Below are 18382 nucleotides of genomic sequence, written 5' to 3' on the forward strand. Positions count from 1 at the left end.
TAACAAAAGCGTGCCCACACTCTGGCAGATGCAGAACAATTCATAATGTTGATGTGAAATAAACAGTTATGGAAATTTTAGAAATTAAAGCTAAAGCTCCAATCTCCTCTTGAAAAAAATGAAGCTAGTGCCTCAGTGACAACTTCACTCAGAGGAGCCGTCAATCTCCTGTCAATCATGAGGTTTGTGGCTTTAAATACTCTTGCTAAAACGAGTTAAAATATTCATAATAAATCAAGAGCAAAATGCATGAAAAGAGAACTATAAAGGGGAGTGGAAATGTCAAATGAGCTAATGAGTGGACCTCTGCTGCCATCCACTGGTTAAAGTTGACATTTCATGTTGTTTTAATGTTTAAGTGTTTGTTGTTTTCCACCAGTGCTGCGTTCCACTCCACTTTTAGACACACACTTGCGGACTTCCCTTAGCACTTCTCCTCAGGGGAACGCCCGTCGCCATTTTGAAGTGCAGTCCACTTCGTGAAGTGGACAAGTGAAGTTTATATGGACAGACACTTGCTCCCTTGATTTTGAGTCTACTTCATATGTACATTTCAGGCAACCACCACGAACAACTCTGATATTTTAATTATTAAAAAAACAAACATATATTTACATAAAGAATGCTGCATTCAAAAAGGAAGAAAAAAAAAGATAAATCAACTCCATTGTGGATTTTAAGTGATCAAGGTTTTAGGATGTTCCAGTTCAGTCCACAGCAATGGTTCGGCCAGTAATGGAAACTAATGCAACGTAAGCAATGATGCGCATCTGAGTGAACAAGATGGAGGGAAGTTAGCGAGTCAAGGGCATAATACAAACCAAGTGGAACGCAGCACAGGTGACAGAAAATCCTCCACTAAACCATGGCACATTTTCTCGTTATCTCCATGAATAAAAATGATAAATGTAGATTACAATTAACCTTATTGCAAAGAGTTGCCATTACCATTATTTGTTTATGTGTGCATTACCCAATCGAAAAGTCTTAAATCACTTTTTTATTGCCTGTATGTGAAAATTCAACAAGTTGCTGCTGCAGTTCACTTAAAGGGATAGTTCACCGCTTTTTCATATTAAATTATGTTATTCCCTTAAAGGGTTAGGTCACCCGAAAATGAAATTGATGTCATTAACTCCTCAACCTAATGTCGTTCCACACCCGTAAGACCTCCGTTCATGTTCAGAACACAGTTTAAGATATTTTATATTTAGTCCGAGAGCGTATGCATGTGTATGCACACTATACTGTCCATGTCCAGAAAGGGAATAAAAACATCATCAAAGTAGTCCATATGGGTCATCAGTTAGTTCATTAGAATCTCTTGAAGCATCGAAAATACATTTTGGTCCAAAAATAACAAAAACTACTTCATCTTCTCTTCCGCGTTTGTGTTCAAACCACAAATAAAGGTTCAAACGGTTATGAATCAGCGGATTGATTCATGGTTTGTATCACGTGTCAAACTGCTGAAATCACGTGACATTGGAGATCCGAATCATGAATCAAGACACTGATTCATAACCGTTTGACTCTTTTTTTTTTTTAGTATGATGAGTGTGAGGTAACGCAGCTGTTTATCATATCAGAGTGTGTTTGAAATTATGTTATGTCATTTTACATTGTACGTTACTCTGTGCGTTCGCTCAGCGGCTGCTGTGACTCTTGTTCACACTGCTAAGAGTAAAGCGCTTCTGCAGAATAAAACCGGAAACCGAGAGTAACGCAGATATGACGCAATTGACAGGAGACTCCCTCAGACGTCCCGGCTCCTTGGTTAAAATAGCAATTCTCACAGTTTACAAATAAATGGAAACATTTGGGATATTGTAAGAACTCAACTGAACTTTTTATTTTTTACTGCAAAAATCCTACATAGTGCACCTTTAACTTCCAGCACTCCAAACAAATAATGAGTCAGGAAAAGATAAGGTAAAAATCAGCTGTAATTAAGGTTCATTCATCATACTGTGGACAATCAAGTTGAACATGATGCATTGTGGGATACAGCACCCAGCACAATGTGCTCAATGTGTATCGTGCAGATTTTGGCAAAAGTAGCAGGTAATTTGGGTATACAGAAAAATGTAATACTGTGCACAATATGCAGACTAATCACGGTTTTAATGAATGTCAGTCGACATGTTTCAGTGTATCTGTGCTAGTTACTTCATAAATCTCTCCGTACAACAAAAAAACACATCTAATAAATACAACAACAAAAATCACCATACAAAAAAAGTACAAAACATTTTTTTACACCACAACACTTCATTACAAAGCAGTACTTTTACAAATCAAAATCACGAGGTGCTCGGCGCACCAAACCCTGTACGTCACGTGAACATCACATTCAACTGATACCGCGGAGACTCTGGGATGGCACAACACACACAGACTTACAATCACCACAGATATCCATCTGTCCATCCAGCCTCACACCACGGCGTGGGTGGCGCTGGAGACGGCGTAGCTTATGACACGAGTGTTTTCTGAAGACCTTCCCGTGGTTGGGTCAGGCCTTTTCCGTTCCTATAAAGGCCGTGGAGACGGTCAGGGAGCCGGACGCTCTGAAAGCCGGCCCTTGGCCTTCCGTCCCGGCCGGTTTTGCATCAGGTGGTGCCCTTTTGCTCTCAGTCCACGGGGAACTCGGTCTCCAAAGCCGTCCCGGGACGGCTGCCCACGTGAGTGTCCTTCCGGAGCTGCAGGGAGACACAGCTCAGCCAGCTGCGGCTGGTCGGCATCTCTCCCACGATCTCCCAGCTGTCCGAATCCTCACAGTACCGCTCTATAGTGTCATGATACCTGCAGGGAAGGCAGTTTTGTGTAGTTTTTATGTTAGCCAGCTTTAATTTCAATAAGAATCAATACAGTTGGGAATTTCACAAGAGGGCGCATAATGTCCCCCATGCAGATTTCACAATGGGTTCAAGCATGGCTGCGTTTAAACCTTGTGTTTGCGGATCAATTCGATTTTTAAGTTGTCTGAAATATCAGTTAACCTACATTGTTCTTCTTGAATTTTTTTGACTTTTTCTTATTTAGGGTCATGATCATGCATGCGAAGTTTCAACACACTGATTTGTTTTCACTTATACACACTAAATTAATGTTACGTTCATGATGTTCGCGGGTCAATTTGACCCGCATATTTTAATGTCCTAAGGCAACTGTAGAGACCCAACCTAAAAAACATTTCTTAGTTTTATTTTGTTATTTTTGTTTTAGCTAACCTATGAAGCTAAAAAAGGAGCTTTTCCCCAATTATTTCAATACAGAAATATTGTTTGTATGCCACAAATGGTAAAAATTAGCCATTTATTTTTTTCAATCTATCTAAAATACTATCTGACCTACATTGTTTTTCTTAAAATGTTGTGACTTATTTTTTTATGAACATGCATGCAAAGTTTCAAACATGCTGATGCGTTGTGAAATGTGCATACAGAAATTGTATACACTCTTGCTGTTCATGGGTCAATTTGACCCATATAGACAGCTATTCAAACACTTTGTTGTATGTCAGAGCTCTTCAACTTTTTATTTTTAAATTTTGTGAAAATAAAAAGTTGTTTACTGTCTGTCCCTTTTTTGACAATAGACTTGAATATGACTTTTCCAACTTAAATTGTTAAAAATCTTGAATAGTTCAGAGCATAGACTTTAGTTTCTCTTTAAAGGGAACACGTCACAGATTATTGTAGAAGAAAGTAATTAAAAGTAAAGTTTACATTTTTTATAGAAGTTTGTTTATGAAAATGTAAAGTATATAAAATATACAGTATATTTTACAAACAATACTATACATTTTACAAAACATGTTCAACTCTAAAACTTCAAGAACATCAAAGAAAAATATCTTTAAAAAGTTCTGTGCCAAATTTTTGGTTGATATCTCAAATTAACTTTCAGTAAGATCATTTTGTGCACAGTACCAAACATTTCCACTAGAAGACCACAGGGGATTTTTCGATTTTCATATATGGTTTGAGTGGTCTGAACCACCCATTTCCATACTTTTCAAAATATTTATGAAGTAGAAATCATATTCAGGGCAGTCATTTTAAAATTTGATTTGACACTGAGTTTTATTGGCCGGTGTGGGGAGGGACAGTCTTTAAAATAGTGGTTAAAAACTTTTTTATAAATCGTAAATTCAGATATTTATTCATTGCAATGTGTAAAAACTATTTATATTAAAAGTTATTTGTTTGTAAGTTTTTTTTTTTTTTCTCCATATTGTGATTTTTGGAGAATTGTATCGAATCCATTTAGGGTCCATTTGACCCAGACCATAACGAATGTACCCTGAAATCGAACACTGCACAAGGTTTAAAGTGGATAACTGGTCGAATCTCTGTTTGACACTCGATATTTAATGGGAAAACGGCCCCCGGTCCAAAGTCGACCAGAAGTTTTGGGGTTTCTTTTAAAAAATACTTTCAGTCACAGGGCTAGGCCTTTTAAATCTCATAAAATGAGGAGATTGCAAATAATAATACATTGCATAGATGCCTCAATCGAAGTGGTAAAAAGAGACATATGGGTATGAAATCATTGCCAGATGCTGTGGGAAAATTGCGCAATTTCATAGGTGGTGCAGCATCTCTCACCTGTCCCATCCCTCCTCTCCACCCAAAACGTAAATCTTTCCATCCACCACCGCCACGCCGGGCCGATAGCGTCTCTCCTTCATGGGAGCGCACATGGTCCACTTGTTGGTCTTGGGGTCGTAGCACTCCACCTTATCTGTGTTCTCGGTGGAAGCGTGCCAGCCGCCTGCAGAGGAGCAGCTATGAGCTACAGAACAAAACTCACGTGAATAATGAAATAAAGGCCTCCATATTCACCGATGACGTATATCTTTCCCTTCAGGATACAGGCTGCAGATCCAGAGCGAGCGATCTGCATGGGTGCCACCTCGGCCCACACGCACGTTTTAGGGTTGTACACCTGCGCCAAGTCTGTGCCGTCGCCATCTTCTAAAACGGCACCTCCTGTGGGATTTCAGAAGAGAAACTTTTTCACAACCCTTTGAACCGGTTGTGTGAAGATCTGTGGCTGCAGTTCACGTAATGGCCACCGGTGTCGCTTTTGAGTGAGGATTTTTTTTCTCACCGGACACTAGAAACATTATCAATTCTTCAGATTTAGGAGTATAATATTTAATATGATTTTGAAGATGTTGAAGAGGATAGTTTTGAGAAGATGTTTGAGATGGCAAATATGAGGCAGATGCTGAATGTACTGAAGTGAGTTCTGATGAGGACAGAGATGATCCAAAAGCTCCAAAAGACAAGAAAATATGCTTTATTTGATTCTTCTGTAATTGGATCTCTAATATCAGGAGAGTTTTATATTATCACGACATGTAAAGATATGCGTTAGATCCAGAGCCGGGTCACTAAAGACCCGAATATGTAACACTGTTTGGCAAAAAAGTCATACAATTAATTGTAAACTCACATTTTTCCACATAGTTCTGAAGCGGTGTGATTGGCAGTGTACCCAGCATGCCTTTTAGACATTTATTGTCTATATGTACATTATTTTCAGAGCACATCCTGTCCTGTTGTGTTTTATTCAGTAATCAAAATGAGCTTGTGTTGGAGGAAACCTGCTACCTGTCACGTAGAGTAATCCATCCAGCGCCACCACAGCCGGACTAGTGACCGCCATCTTGACCGACTCCATAAACTGCCATGTGTTGGTGTGAGGGTTGTAACACTCAACAGAGTCCAGACGAGAACGGCCCTCCCAGCCGCCCACAGCAAACACATATCCGTCCAACATCACCAACCCTGGAAGAGCAGAACAACACTTTTTCAAACAAGAGGGTCTTGTTTATTTCCAAACAATGGTAAAAAACAACAACAACAAAAAAAACAGGACAGGGCAGGGTTTCATTCTAAGTCAGATGTGGGATATTCCTACTTGTTTCCACCAGATTCTGACCATGAGAGTGTAAGCCCTCCTTTTCAAGCAGGGCTCAAACCCATGTCCGCCGGCCGGACGATTTAACAATGAGGCTAAAGGCTACAACCTCTAGCGTCAGTTGCTAGAGCATCTCTTGAGATCAGAGGAGTGAGGTTTACTTGCACAGCAACTACTAGCTGGCCTCCGTTACACTTACCCCCTAAAACTCACTCTCATCCGGGTCACGGCACCAATGCAACCCCTCCTGTTCGAAATAACCGCTCCAAGCGAGACTCAAACCCAGGTCTGCTGGCATAAGAGTTGGACAGTCTAAAAATGAGGCTAAAGGCTAGAGGAGTGAGGTTTACTCGCACAGCAACTACTAACTGGCCTCTGTTAGAAGAGTATTCGATTGCCTGATATTTTGGTAAAAAGGTGTATAAAGAAGAAATTGTCAATCCTGCCACTGCAGATGTTCTATTGTAAACAAAAGACTCTCCTTGCAACAAGACACGCAGCACCTTCTCTTTTGCATACGTTTGTACAGATTTGTTGTCCGTTACCCAGTTCTGATCGAGCCACGTTCATGGGTGCCATCTCTAGCCAGGAGTCAAAACACGGGTCATAGCGCCACATCTCTCGACTGGCCGAGCCGTCTGGAAACTCACCGCCAGCCAAATACAGCATGGAGCCTGTGAAAATACACACAAAGTACATTGTTTGGACATCTCTGACCACTGGCACTTTGAATGCTTGGTAAACAGCAACTCATTTACACCACCAACAAACAGTTGGGGTCAGCAATGGTGCACATTAAGGTCAGTTCACACCGCACAAACGCGCATGTTGGGTTGTTGGCTCAGTGTGTTACCCCTGTCTATATCTGTTGCCGTTGGCCAGGGTTTGTTTTTATCCAAACGAACATGTTCAATCTGTCGGTGTCTGTTGAGGCAGTGTGCACATGACATTTATTTCTCATAAAACCCTAAATCTAACAGCCAACTTGTTTGCTGGTGTTAGTTGGCATTTGTCCGGGTGGTGTGAATTGGCCTTTAAACTGATCAAATGTGAAAGGAAATACTTTTTATACATATATAAAGTACATACTACATATATATTTTTTTCCTCTCTCAAATAAATGCTGTTGTCTCTTCTTTCTACTTATCAAAGAATCCTAAAAAATGTGGAAATATTAATTAGCATTAATCAATTTTAGCATTGATAATAATCATAAATGTTTCTTGATCATCATACTAGAATGATTTCTGAAGGATCATGTGACACTGATTAATGATGCTGAAAATACAGCTTTGATCGCAGGAATAATTTTCAGTTAACAATATATTCAAATAGTTATTTTAAATTGTAATATTTCAAAATATTACTTTCTTATTCTATTTTTAATCAAATAAATAAAGCATTGGTGTACATTATACTTTTTTTTTAAATGTAATTTTTTTTTTAATTAATTTTTGAATGGTGACTGATTTTATTCTAAATCTCATTATATTTAAGCATTTGCTTACAAACAGCTTTTGTTTCCAAATGTTTAGTGAAAGAAGTAAAATCTAGTTTAAGCTAGGTAAATCTAGTTTAAAACAGCAAACACAAGGTTAATTTCTAATCATGTTCATGTTTATGAACCTATAAAACACGCTCATAAAAAGTAATATTTTAATGTATGTTTACATTTTTAACATTCCAGCAGTGTTGCTTAATTTTGCATCGGCAACAAAATCATCACAAATACATAGTGAATATTTAATATACTATAAGACATTTATTAATATAACTGTGTTCGTCTGAAAAAATAATTCATATACACCTAGGATGACTTGAGGGTGAGTAAATCACGGGGTAATTTTCATTTTTGGGTGAACTATTCCTTTAAGACATTACTGACTGTGCTTACATTAATTTTGCATTATGAAAGCATTTTGAGATGAGAGTAGGCTACATTTAACCACTTATGTGAATCACAAAGCATGCAAGAGCTTGTAAAAATTGAAAGCAGCTTCTGTCAGTGAGTTTCATATTTTTAATATACAAGTCCACTGCATTACAAATGACATAAATCATGCCTTCCTAAAGCATTTGTAATATCAAGCAATCAAGCACATATCAAGCAAAGCGCACGTCTCTTCACGTGCAATGAAGAATGTCCTTGTAATTCGCTTCAACCTTTCCGAACTTCATGAAAGATTATTTTGTGGAAGGTTTGAGTGGTGTATGTGTATGAGGAATTGGAAGCGAGCACAAAACGGGTGTTTCTAAATCACGCTCAGCATCTGCGGTTAAAGAATAAGCTCAGAAATTCTCAGAATGGATCCAGAATTGTTGTGGACAGAACCACGTGCATGGATGTTTTTTCTCGCAGGCAGACTCACCAGACACCACTAGGCCGTGTTTGCTGACGGCGAAAGGCAGGCAGGCCAGACTCTTCCACTGGCTGGTGAGGGGATCGAAACTCTCCACGCTGCGCAGAACAACCTTATCGTCCTCTCCTCCTACAGTCACAATCACCTCAGCCGTGCCTGACAGACACAAACACACACACTGGATGAGTACAGTCACACACACACATTGTGCTTGTTCCACATCAAAGCATCCCAGGATGCACCTCCAAAAGCACTGCAGAGATACAGTTAGAAAAGGTAGGGTTTTAACCAAATTCAAACAGGTAAAATGATTTAAAAGCTATTAGCATGTTTTGAAATGTCATTATATTTTGTCTCAAAACTTTGAGTATCTTCATGGCATGGCGCCAATGACGCAAACTGAATTTTGTAACAATACGCTACCGTTGAACTTGGTATTCCATATCAAATCTAATGATACTGGGTCAAACTGTTCTTTTTTTTTTATCTCCGGAGCACTAGGCTGCACTGTGCCAAAACGGTGTACGTACCCTTGGGTCATGAATGTGATAACGTACCAAGCTTCGTCTTAATACCATTGTGTAGATACAGCCTCATCCATTTTGCAGCCGCAGGCGGTGAGTGAAGCTGCATCAAATGTCTGTGTTTTGTTGGCAATCAGCACGCAAATGCATGCAATGTAAACACAAAAGTATATTCAATCGGTATAATAGTTATCCTGGGATAATGCCATGATGTGTGTGTGTGTGTGTGTGTGTGTGTGTGTGTGTGTGTGTGTGTGTGTGTGTGTGAGAGACTCTTTAGCTCCGCCCACTGCATGCCTTCACGAGTTTGGCTGTTTTCAAAAAGAAACGCTACACTGTATGTCTTTTATAATTATAATAATATTAAAGAGTCTGTGGAGATATGAAGGATGCAATACTACTCTACAGGTACTTAAAGGGTTACTTCAGCGATTAGCATATGGCTTTGTATCAGTAGAAACCCTGGAGTATATTCAAATGATTGTGCTTTCCCCCCTCATATCCCCCTGAGACAAGAGATTTATGCATTTTATTTCTGGAAAAATTCCTCCCGTGACGCAAATTGACGATATTTGCGTCATCTTTGGAATGTTTGGCCAAAGGCTAAAGAATACAGCCAGCCGAGGGAGCCATTTCCGCATGTTTTCAACCAGCGCATGGGGGATGGGAGATCTTACTCACAGCTCAGCTCGCAGGGAGAGCTCAGCTCGCAGCTGCAGGCATTAATTTAAACGGATGCTGAGCAATATAAGTCTTTTAACTTCTCAAATTAATTTCTATGAAAGTTAAGCTTCCAAAGGCATGAACTGAAACGCGCCAGACTGAACTCGCGTTGTGAATGTATGCCGCGAGTGTATTTGCGATTACCTCAGCTCTCATCAAGGGAGCTCATCAGCTCATTTATGACATTAAATGTAATCTGACTCCTAATCTGAGTTAGTGCGGTAAGACTCACGCGGCAACTCGATCGTTATATTGAACAGACACGTTCAGTATTTACTTGTAGTGTCTGTTCTCTAACTCAAACTCAGTCTCTGTAATCCAGTAGCGGTGGCTTTGGGAATGGCCTCACAGGGCAGCGAAGCATTCTGGGAATTGAAGTCTTTCATCCCCATGAGACAAAAATACATTTTCTGTCTTTTCTTGGTCTAGAAGGCACCAAATTCAAAAATAATTTCACATTTCTTCTACATTAATGACCCAGTTTAAACACAGATTCATCTTCCCAGCGCTGAAGTACTCCTTTAAGATTAACATGAGACTGGCAGAAACTGTGTGTGTGTGTTATGTACCCTTTAAGATATGTTTTAGAATATTCTAAGCCCTAGTTTGAGTTAGAGACTCCAAAACTGCTGTGATTAATGAGTTTGCTCTTCTTGATTCATGTGCCCAATTTCAAAAAACAGCTTTCCCGCTTTCGGTTCTGTGGGCTGGCCATAGATTTAAGGGAGAAAGAGGACGAGGCAGAAAAAGAAGAAGAAAAGTCTTTGCTTGACCCCTAACAATCCAGAATTACAAGGGAATTGGCTCAGATGTAACTGTAGAAACAAATGGACTTGGTTGTTGTTTCCATTTGGACAGTGTTGTTCACCTGTTGCGCGTCGAGGCCGTGCTCGGGGGCCGTACAGCTCTCCTCTGCGGTCCTGCAGCAGCAGATAGTCCTTGGCTTCAGAGATCAGCTTCTGGCACTTGAGCGACTCCTTCACAACATCCAGAGTTTCGATGACATCATGAATGTAGTACGGACTGATGAGCGGCAGCCGGATGTGCTCTACAACCTGCAAAACACATGATCCGCATTATCAGCCAATCACACAACTGGTAATCGGAAACATACGCCCGCATAAACGCATCGAAAAAGCACATCTGAACGTCTGTTTGCCATATTTGATGTGATCCAAGTACATGTGCTGATTAATGATTAAAAATGAACTAAATGATTCAATTATATAGTAAATTCGATCTGTTCATCGTATAAAGCAGGGCTATTCAAATCTTACCCTGGAGGGCCAATGCACTGCAGAGTTTAGCTCCAACCCTGATAAAACACACCCACCTGTGATTTTCTAATGATCCTGGAGACATTGATTAGCATGTTCAGGTGTGCTTGATTAAGGTTGGAGCTAAACTCTGCACTGCATTGGCCCTCCAGGGTAAGATTTGAATAGCCCTGGTATAAAGCAATCATGTCTCTTCAGAACACTCATTGAACCTCTCAAGAACTTTTACAACAGCTTTATGAACTTTTTGAAGCTTGAAAGATTTGGTCAAATGGACTTTCGATGGAGGGACAGAAATATCTCACATTTAAATAAAAACGTCAGCATTTGTGTTTCAAAGATTAACGGGATAGTTCACTCACAAATTAAAGTTCAACATGGAAAGCGACCAGCCAGAAGCGAGATATTGTACTTTATAACATGTTAAAAATTCATATTTTTCTTACACAAACACACTGATTCCCTTCAGAAGGTCTTTATTAACCTCCAGAGCCGTGTGGAGCACTTTTATAATGGATGGATTGATCTTTTATGGGCTTTACATGTTATCATGATAATCTGCATTATCTTCACATTATGATTAATTGTGATAATGATGCCTGTCTTAGCAAATGCCACTAATTGCAAACTAAAATCATGTCTGTACATTCAGAATGGCTTTACATTCCCGTGAGATATGCATTGAGCTTTTTCTCAAGAGCTGCAACTAAGATCTGCTCTTTAAATAACTGCATAGCAACAATGACACGCAAACACAGCAATCTAAGCCCATCCAATCAGGGCTAATTCTACGTTTCTCCCACAGCTCTGTGTGTAAAGTGACCGTTCTCTTCATAATCATGATGACCTTTCACAGGCTTACTTCATCAAAACACACAAAAGGCGGCTAATCCCAGACATCTGCCGGAGCTCCACCACGGACATGAGAGAGACCCACCCGCTCTACTGAGATCAAAATACACAAACACAAACCCTATGTCTCACAAAACAGTGGAGCTTGACAACAGAGCGCCCAACCAGGGGCTCGTTCTTCGTCACTTAGCTGGATTTGATTGTTGACGATTTGACATGATCTCAGATTGTTTCATGTAAACAGGATTAGATTGCATCTCTTTTAAGTGGCACTGACACTTAAAATCTGTCTCAACCACAGCTACTTTATTTCAAGAGTTCCTTATTACAAGTTTTCAAAATTAATTAGAAAATAATATTATAATGGTGTAGTCTACACTCTTATAGGTAAAAAGGAAGTCCTGCACACTATCGACACTTGCAAAAGACATCAAAAACGTTTTATTACCAACGCTTCGTTCTCATAACTTTCATCAAGCATATCATACACTCTTAAAAATAAAGGTTAAAAACAGGTTTTCACAGCGATGACAAAGAAGAACCATTTTTGGTTCCCCAGAGAACCTCAGTGATGTGTTCTTAAAAGAACCCTTTTAATAGAACATTGTTACAATCTATAGAACTTTCATATGTTCCATTTCAGATATTCCAGTATCGATGCATTTTGAAATATCAGTATTTTTGGCAACACCACAAGCCATAGAGGATTTTTTATTTAAAGCGACAGTCACGCTACACTTTCTGTTCCATTGACCTGCATTTCAGTGCTGAAAATGGAAACTCAAGCTCATATGAAGATGTTCAAGTTTGGAGAGAATTTGTATCACTTGAAGACATGTGAACAACAGAGTGATACTTTGTGCCATGACCTCTTAGTTCAAAGCCACAGCATTGCAGAGAAGTGTAGACTGCATATTTCCACATTTTGGATTTATTATTATTTGTTATATGTTGACTTTGTGTTTTAAATAAGAGATTTTATCCTCCAAGTGTATTGTTACTGCCCAATAAGTGTTATAGCATTACTAAAATCAGAAAACCAGCACATGTGGGGAAGACGTTGATATTGCTTCTGTTCTGACTGACCTTCTCGAAGCTCTGTCTGCGCGAGGGGTTTTTCTCCAGCCAAACAATGGCCGCCTCAAACACGGTCTCCTCTTTTGGCACGTTCAGAAGGTCACTGGAAATGATCTCGGTCAGTTTATCGGCACAAAGAGAAAGAAACTCCTCCTGCAGGGTGAGACAGAAGAGAAGGAAGGTATATATCCATAGTATTAAAGCACAATTTTTCTCCTGGTTTCCACGTCATTGCTGTTTGATCTGATATCAATGGTTTATAACAAAGCACTGAATTTAAATACTTCTAACTAGATCTCGCTGCTATGTTAATAATTTTGCAGCAAATTCAGACGTGGGCCGTGAGCAAACCCGTTCTGCGCTGTCTATTATTGCTCATTTTCAGTTTGATGTTTCATATATGTAACAGAAATGGCAGCTCTTATCAGTTGTGGTGGCACCAGTGCGGCCTCTGACAAAATTGTTTCACCCCAGCAGGAAAAAAAGGTCGTAGTCTGGAGCCCTCATATATTTTTTAATTAGTTTCGGGTCAAAATGACCCAAGGGAAGGATGAATAATAAGGCAATTATAAAAGGCAATCACTTCCAGGGGGCACCTAAATATCCGCTGATAATGGGAAAGGTAATGTGTGATGCTGACACAGGGCTCCAGACTAACGTTTTTCATTAGAAGCACAGTGGCCCCCAAATGAAAATGTAAGGGGCGCAACCAGAAAATGCAGGGGCGCACATGTAAATCAACATGCTAATTTCCACTGTATTACTAATAAATACTCAAAGAATGACAAAATCTTGAGCCAATATTCGAGTATGAGATGTGATTTGTTGAATTCAGTGAACGAATACGCCCTTTACTGACCGAGATACTTTTGAGTCTGAACGAGATCTAGCTCATGAACAGACTGAATGAACTGGTACATGTCGTTCGTAAAGTTAACATAATGAGCCAGTTGTTGAACGATATTGATAGCGAACGCTTGGCTCGTAAAGTTTGGCGTATTTGCAGTAAAAAAAGAAATCTACACTGTAATAAAAACAGTGTAATAACGCAGGCTGATGGGTAAATGATTACTGTACAGAGTATAAGCACTGGTTTTGTGTTTGTATTATGTATATTTGAACAGGTTTCTTCTTTTAAATAAAATGACCATTACGTTTGAGTCATGTACTTTTATAAAAACTAATATAAAAATAACAAAACATTGTGACAATATTGGTTAAATAGATCTTGTGCGTCACGTCAGCAAATATAGCATTCTAGAGAGAAATTTACTGGTCGCACATGTGCAACTGGATGTAAAATTCAGTTGCACACTCAAATTTTGGTAGCAAAATGCAACCATTTGGTGGCAGTCTGGAGCCCCGTGACATGGACCTGCTGTGGGGTAAGTGTGCATGACTTTAGGAGTTCACCTGTTGGCACACGCTGCTGAAGTGCTGCTGGATGTACTCCATGCTGCGTCGCTCCAGCTCTCGGCACGAGTGCGCCTCGGCGAAGCAGTGGATGCCCACGCAGTTGATCTCGTCCATCTGCCGCTCCATGAACCGGCAGCAGGCCTCCCGCACCGCCATCACGTCCAGCAGATTAGCGGCCGCTAGCAGCGCCTGCACGTTGGCTTTGGAGATCACCACCTCCGCCGTGTAGGCGTAGCTCACCAGCATGCCGATCATCTGCGGCTCCACCCCGTTGATCGCCACACGCTCCTGCCGGGACTCCATCAGGTCGGTGGAGAACATGGCCTGTGCCAACGACACACCACAGCTTTTAAGGGATAGTTCACCCAAAAATGAAAATTCTCTCATTAATACCTCACCCTAAGGTTGTTCGACAACCGTCAGACCTCCGTTCATCTTTAGAACACAAATGAAGATATTAGTGTTGAAATCCGATGGCTCAGAAAGGCCTTCATTGACACCAATGTCATTTCCTCTCTCAAGACCCATAAAGGCTCTAAAGACGTCGATACAAAGCCCATCTCACTACAGCGGCTCTACAATCATTTTATGAAGCAACGAGAATAGTTTTTGTGAGCAAAATAAATAAATAACGTCTTATATAGTCGTTAGTCGATGAGACAATTTCAAAACAAAGCTTCAAACCGTTATTAACTAGCGTATAAATAATATAAATAAATATAAATATTCATAAAATGATTGTAGAGCCACTGTAGTGAGATGGGCTTTGTAACAACGTCTTTAGTGCCTTTAGAGATGGTGTCAATGAAGGCCTTTCTGAGCCATCGGATTTCAACAAAAATATAATATTAACATTTTTAACACTTTAAATAGAAAACAAATAATTTCTCGCATGAGGGAATTAGTGGATACCATAGCCACTTGATTAAATCTGAAAAATTAAGACTAGCATTTAAGTTAAGTGATTTGTTTTATTAAAATATAAAATGAATATCTGTGCAAATGTATAATTGAAATATTAGATATGAACTGCACTTATAATGCATTTATTTATCTTTCTTAATGTTAATTTAAACATTACTAATGCTTTACTAACTACTAACGCATTATTAAAATCTTGTTAACATTAGTTAATGCACTGTAAACTAACATGCACAAACCATGAACAGCTGGGTTTTTATTAACAAATGTTAACAAAGATTAACTAATGCTGAACAGAGGTGTTGTTCATGGTTAGTTCATGTTAACTAATGTATTAACTGATGTTAACTTATACAACCTTATTGTAAAGTGTTTCCCATATCGCTTGCTAAGTTTTGCCAGGTTTGGCACTGGCAGGCGGCCCGACGGATTGGTCATTACCTGAAAATAGGAGCTGAAGGAGGCCAGAACAATCCGGTGACAGGGAAACTCCTGGCCTCCGCAGCACAGAGTCACGTCACAGAAGGCGTTGTTGAGCCGTAAGCTGTTCAAGCCTTCCAGCACCTTGTTGGGATGCCGAGCCTCCACAAACACGTAGTCTTCGCTGTCCAGAGAGGCCAAAGGTAAGCCGGAGTCCTCCACGCAGGGAGACGGAGGGAGCGTGGAGCTGGGCGGAGAGGTGGCCGGCAGATTCACTGCCATTATTTCCATCTCTACAATCACTCAGGCTGAGAGAACGACAGAGGAGAACACCATTCAAGCATGATATATGGCATCTAAAACTATTACAGCCCTTTCTAATTAATGTCATAACTTCATGCATATTTATTATTATACTTCATAACTATTGAGAGGCTACATGGAATATTTGTTATTGGTTTCTTTCAACGAAGGACAATTTAAACTAACTATGAAAAGATATATATAAAAAAAGGATATTTCAACCAGAAATCTTCATTTTTCAATCTTCAAGTGTATTATGAATGCAAGTGGGGAAAAAAGAATGCAATAATAAATCTAACTTTTATTTTGTCCTTGCAATAAATTCTATACAAATAAATACATTTACTTAGTTATAATATAACTGTTTTACAGATGCAAAATGTATTATACAAATCTATTTCGTTTTCAATAACGTTATGTACATTAAGGTATACATATATTGTATAATAATGACAGCAAGTCTAATAATAATGGCAGACATTCTGTGGAAAAAACAACCTGTCACATTTCATCATTGCAGTTCAGCTCATGTATCATTTCTCCCGTTTGTTTACTCTTAAATTACTACAAAGGAATAAAATAAAGTATGCTCGTGTGGTATGTGTGTATATGTTTAAATATTATTAGAGATTCAACAGGCATGAATTAACTCCCACACTGTGTGATAAAGTAACACATTATTAAAGGGGAGGTTGACTGGTTAAACCAGTTTGGAAATACCTCCAGTAGCTAATTCACGCGAATGATGAGTGAGAGTAAAGGCGAAGTCGCCGGAAGCGATAAAGACATACATCTAAACTCAACAGCAGCTCGATCTTACCGAGAAACCTGTCTGAGTTGAAATCAGCTCAAATCCTCCATATCTTCACCTGCAACTGTTTATGAAGAGTCGTGACGCCATGTCTTCTTCTTTAAAAGCAGACGGAGGCGCAAGAGTCGAAACATGAAGCACCCGCGCCACCTCTCGATGTGGAGGGTTTATTTGGCTGAGGGGGCAAGAGAGTGGGGGAAAACGCCCCTCTTAAAGGGTTAGTTCACCAAAAAATATAATTGATGTCATTATAATTATAATTATAGTTATAACTCCTCACCCTAATGTCGTTCCACACCCATAAGACCTGTTCATCTTCAGAACACAGTTTAATATATTTTAGTCTGAGAGCGTATCGATGCACACAATACTGTCCATGTCCAGAAAGGGAATAAAAGCATCATCAAAGTAGTCCATTTGGGACATCAGTTAGTTCATTAGAATCTCTTGAAGTATCGAAAATACATTTTGGTCCAAAAATTATAAAAACTACAACTTTATTCAGCATTGCATGTCTTCCGGTTTAGTTTTCAATCCACAAATAAAGATTCAAACGGTTGTGAATCAGCGTATTGATTCATGATTTGGATCGCGTATCAAACTGCCAAACTGCTATCCTGACGTGATCATAGCCTACTCAATTCTAGTCAGAATATGAGTCTGAAACTGCTCCCAGAGCTGCCAACTCTCACGCATTGGCCGTGAGACACACGCATTTGATTGGTTTCACACGCTCACACGCCACACCCCTGATTTCTCACGCTGAAGTGTCAACCCTGTCGGTCAAATGCCTGAAAGATAAGTTTATCTATAAATCTACCTGATGAGTAATCGAGTACCTCGTAATCGATTAGTTATGCTTTCGGTGAGGGGGTTCAAGATAAATGTGCAAATAAATAAGTGTAGCGCGACCAAAACCTACATTCCGTTTTAAGTTCTGACGAGAACGAGCAATGAGCGAAGAGCAAAAGCGTCGCTAGCTAACTATGGTCGCAAGTTGCATCATTAACGTTAACCGAGTCGGTGTTTCCCGAAACATTGTTCCAACAAACGTTTGCAAACTGCATCACAAAGTTGGTTGGAATGACAGCTCTCGACCTGTGATTAGAAGCAGAGTTTCTTGGTTTCATGACATGTGGACTTAAATGTCCATTTTTTAACGAAACAATTCGTAACGAAAATAAATAGTCAAGCAATCCGCACGCGGGCAGCTCATGACTGGAGTCTCAGAGCGGTTCTGTTTGCACTGTGAGTAACCTGCATCTTTAGCCTAATCCAGTAAATTTTAGCACTTTGAGATTTTGTTTAATATAAAGTGCATTATACATAAAATTTATTATTATTATTATTATTATTATTATTAATCCTGACTCCTGAGTATCTCATTTAAGTTGCATACATTTTGTTCTTGCACTGATGTTAAATTTGTAGCCATTTTGCACTTTGACAGCCAGTTTGAGATATGGGCTATATTCCAGAATTTTGTGCAATAATTCTGACAGTTTTTCCCATTGAAATGACTGGGAAAAAGTGTCCCAATAAACCCGAATTCACCCAATACTCTTTGAAATCATAATTACATTGCATTATGTTGCTTGGAACCCCAAATATTACAACATTCTTCATTATTTGTAACAATCTCATTGTAAAAAAAGAAGAATAAAGTAGTTTCAATATAGCTAGCTACTTTTTGATAGGAGTGTAGCTACTTTTTCATAAGGGTAGTGATAGATTTTATGTTGGTCTCAGCATGGAAGAGAAGTG

The 18382-nt window shown here is 39.4% G+C and overlaps 1 protein-coding gene across 1 annotated transcript; it reads right to left on the reverse strand.

Annotated features, from left to right (window-relative positions):
* Positions 1–1928: 1928 nt before the first annotated feature.
* On the reverse strand, positions 1929–16787 carry si:ch211-256e16.3 (kelch-like protein 20). Its single transcript, XM_067423904.1, has 11 exons — positions 16628–16787; positions 15526–15812; positions 14161–14487; positions 12757–12900; positions 10410–10596; positions 8304–8450; positions 6480–6608; positions 5625–5801; positions 4851–4997; positions 4614–4779; positions 1929–2805 (listed from the first exon to the last, which is right to left on the reverse strand). Exons 2-11 carry the CDS (start codon positions 15793–15795, stop codon positions 2634–2636), a joined length of 1866 nt encoding a protein of 621 aa, XP_067280005.1. The 5' UTR covers positions 15796–15812; positions 16628–16787; the 3' UTR covers positions 1929–2633.
* Positions 16788–18382: the final 1595 nt, after the last annotated feature.

The sequence above is a fragment of the Pseudorasbora parva genome, chromosome 2, assembly GCF_024679245.1.
Source record: "Pseudorasbora parva isolate DD20220531a chromosome 2, ASM2467924v1, whole genome shotgun sequence".
Lineage (NCBI taxonomy): Eukaryota > Metazoa > Chordata > Actinopteri > Cypriniformes > Gobionidae > Pseudorasbora > Pseudorasbora parva.